The 2739-nt window shown below is 40.9% G+C and overlaps 1 protein-coding gene across 1 annotated transcript in view; it reads left to right on the top strand.

The window, feature by feature from the left end:
• The window catches only part of LOC109299348 (cytosolic phospholipase A2 delta-like), a 56735-nt gene that overhangs the window by 27734 nt on the left and 26262 nt on the right, over positions 1 to 2739 (top strand). The window contains 3 exon segments of the mRNA XM_019519937.1: positions 357 to 394; positions 1792 to 1927; positions 2366 to 2502. Coding sequence (XP_019375482.1) covers positions 357 to 394; positions 1792 to 1927; positions 2366 to 2502 — 311 coding nt within the window.

Consider the following 2739-nt stretch of genomic DNA (forward strand, 5'->3'; position numbering starts at 1 on the left):
AAAAAAAAAAAAAAAAAAGGCAAGAAAAAAAGCAGCATGGCACATGCAACAGGAGCATACACTGGCAGACATGGATACGCTGGCAGTGCAGAGGTGTGCACTGCGACAAAAAGTAGCAGCACAAATTTGTGTCACTACTGTTGTTGTTGCTGCAAGTGCATACCCTTGCATATGGAGATGTGTCCCATGAGTCTATCTCCTGTCTGCAGTGGCAGACAATTCAACCATTGTGTTAGTTCTTTGTCTGGTTCTCTTGGAGGGTATGCTAATTGTTCAGCAATAACCATGAATTTCATTGCAGTATGCTCATATTCTTGCCATCTGAGTTATGTAACCCTGAAATCCTTTGTTTTCAGCCTGCACATTTGGAGTTACAGCTGAAGGCCAATGAGTGGCAAGCTGCTTTGTCCTATTCACAGCTGAACTTAAAGGGAAGATCTGTGTGCTTAAGAATGAGAGTACATGGTAGTAAAAGCCTTTGTTGGATCAGATGTAGGGTGCTTAGCACCCTGCAGAATTGAGCCTATGTTATGGTGATTATGGTGACCCACCTTTGGTATGCTCCTAGATGGCTGCCTTTCTTTGGGCACAGTGACTTTGATTTTTTAAGAGCCTTGTGTGCTGCTAACAGCATCATCATCATCAACAACAACAACAAAATAACCAGCAACAACAACAGCGTCATAGAGGTTCAAATGTGGGGCTAACAGCAGTAGTCCTGTAGGGCTGCTTTTATTTTAATTAATATATTGCAGCACACAAAGATGCTAGGAACTTTAAAAAAATGTAAAATACATAGATTAAAAGAATTTTTATCCACTTTTTATGCCTGAAGTTTTGGATATATGATGCAAGATGCTTTAAAGGGGCCTTATTTTTACAGAATGCTGAATACACGACCTCCGAGACACCACTGTTCTACTCCACTGACATTGGTGGGAATTTTCTGTTGAATTCACAGGAAGCAGGAGGCCCCTTTTCAAGTTCAACATCCCAAAATCAGTAGCTCTTGAATATTTATGCCCTGTTCTCCATCCCAGTGAACTTAGAATCAAGTTTCAGACACACCACACAGTAAGGACAATACGTAAAAATAAGTGGGAAAAAGGTTTGTAATAATGAGGTTGCACGTTCACTCAATCATGACCATGTTCCCAAAGTTCTGTTGTTATTTTTTTTTAATGTAACTAATTCCTTGCTGGAAAGATGGAAGAAATGAGATTTTAGGAGGGTTTTGAATAAATATTAGATGGTGATGGCGCTTGGGTGAACAAATTTCTTGTTCAGGGGGGAAGGGCTACTAAAGCAATCAAATACAGAGGCATTTGGGGGTGGTGTCATGAATGGAGCAGGAGGAACACAAACAAAGGTTGGAGATAATCTAGACTGAGGATGAATGGTGTTGAACAGTGATGTAACTGTCTATTAGCAAATACTTTAATTGCTGTAGTGTTGAATGGCATGTTAGGAGTTAACCAACAGCTATGAACATTCTTCAAGACTGCTCACCTTTAGGAGCACATGCTGGTCTCATTGACATTCATTGGAGCTTGGATGTTGGAGCTCAAGATTTGCCTCTTATTGTGATCCAACATTTTATTTGATTATGTACAGCAGTTGGTTGTAGCCATCGCAAAGGACATAGGGGCTGAGCTATTCTTCAGCAGGAAGCAGAGCAAAGGGGCTATGGAGAGGGTGCATGATCTGTACCACCCTCAGGATGGAGGTCACATTATGCACAATATGTAATACCTCAGGGTGTATCAGTGTCCATATATCTCTATGTTCCAGCCTGGAAGGCCTAGATGTGCGCCTGGGGTTTGATCTGTGTGTGGAGGAGCAGGATTTCCTGAGGAAAAGGAAGAAAGTAGTTGCTGAAGCACTGAAGAAGTGTCTTTATCTGGAACAGGATCTGCAAGAGCACGAGGTATGTTGTGTGGGGGCTTGTGAGGTAGAATTCCCTGGTTAGGAGTGTGCTGAAGTTAATAGATAAGGTAGCAGGAGATGATCTCCAAAACACATGCAGCATAGTCCTGGCTTTTGTAGGCCAGTAAAACTTGTGTCTGCTAAAATGGCTTCTTCTCTTCAGCTCTTTATGTTAACTCTTAATATATGGAATAGGAGGGAGAGAAGCACATTTGATACTATATCAATATACTGTTTATTTTAGTACACAATTGGCTACAATTTGTGAGATGTTTAATCACGTACACTGGATGTTTTACATCCTCTGCTGAAAAACATACTGTACCAATGTAATACTTTAGAAATCTTCCACTGGGGCAAGTGAACATCTGAGGGGCTAGGCTTCTCTCCATTAGGCAGGAACCTTAGTCATTAACGATAATGCTTATGTATTTAACAGGTTCCACTAATAGCTATTATGGCAGCAGGTGGAGGCTATAGGGCAATGTCATCACTATATGGCCATCTTCTAGGTTTCCAGAAGATGAATTTGCTGGACTGTGTTACATATCTTACTGGAACTTCTGGTTCAACTTGGTAAAGACAAAGGGGTCGGGGGGGAGGTGGTATTCTGAATCATTGTTCAGTAGTTCTCAACCTTGTTAGATTCAAGGCACCACTCAGAAAATGCCATTTCTTAGCTTTCACTTATTTCTTAACTACAGAAAAATAATGGAGCAATTCTTCTGTTGTAAAGAACTCAGACCACACCAGGTCAAAATGTTTTTGACTCGATGGATTCCTATTTGAAATCTCTGGGTTTATCTTGTGAAT

The sequence above is a fragment of the Gavialis gangeticus genome, unplaced genomic scaffold, assembly GCF_001723915.1.
Source record: "Gavialis gangeticus isolate Ggan-Ray unplaced genomic scaffold, GavGan_comp1, whole genome shotgun sequence".
Taxonomy (NCBI): Eukaryota; Metazoa; Chordata; order Crocodylia; family Gavialidae; genus Gavialis; species Gavialis gangeticus.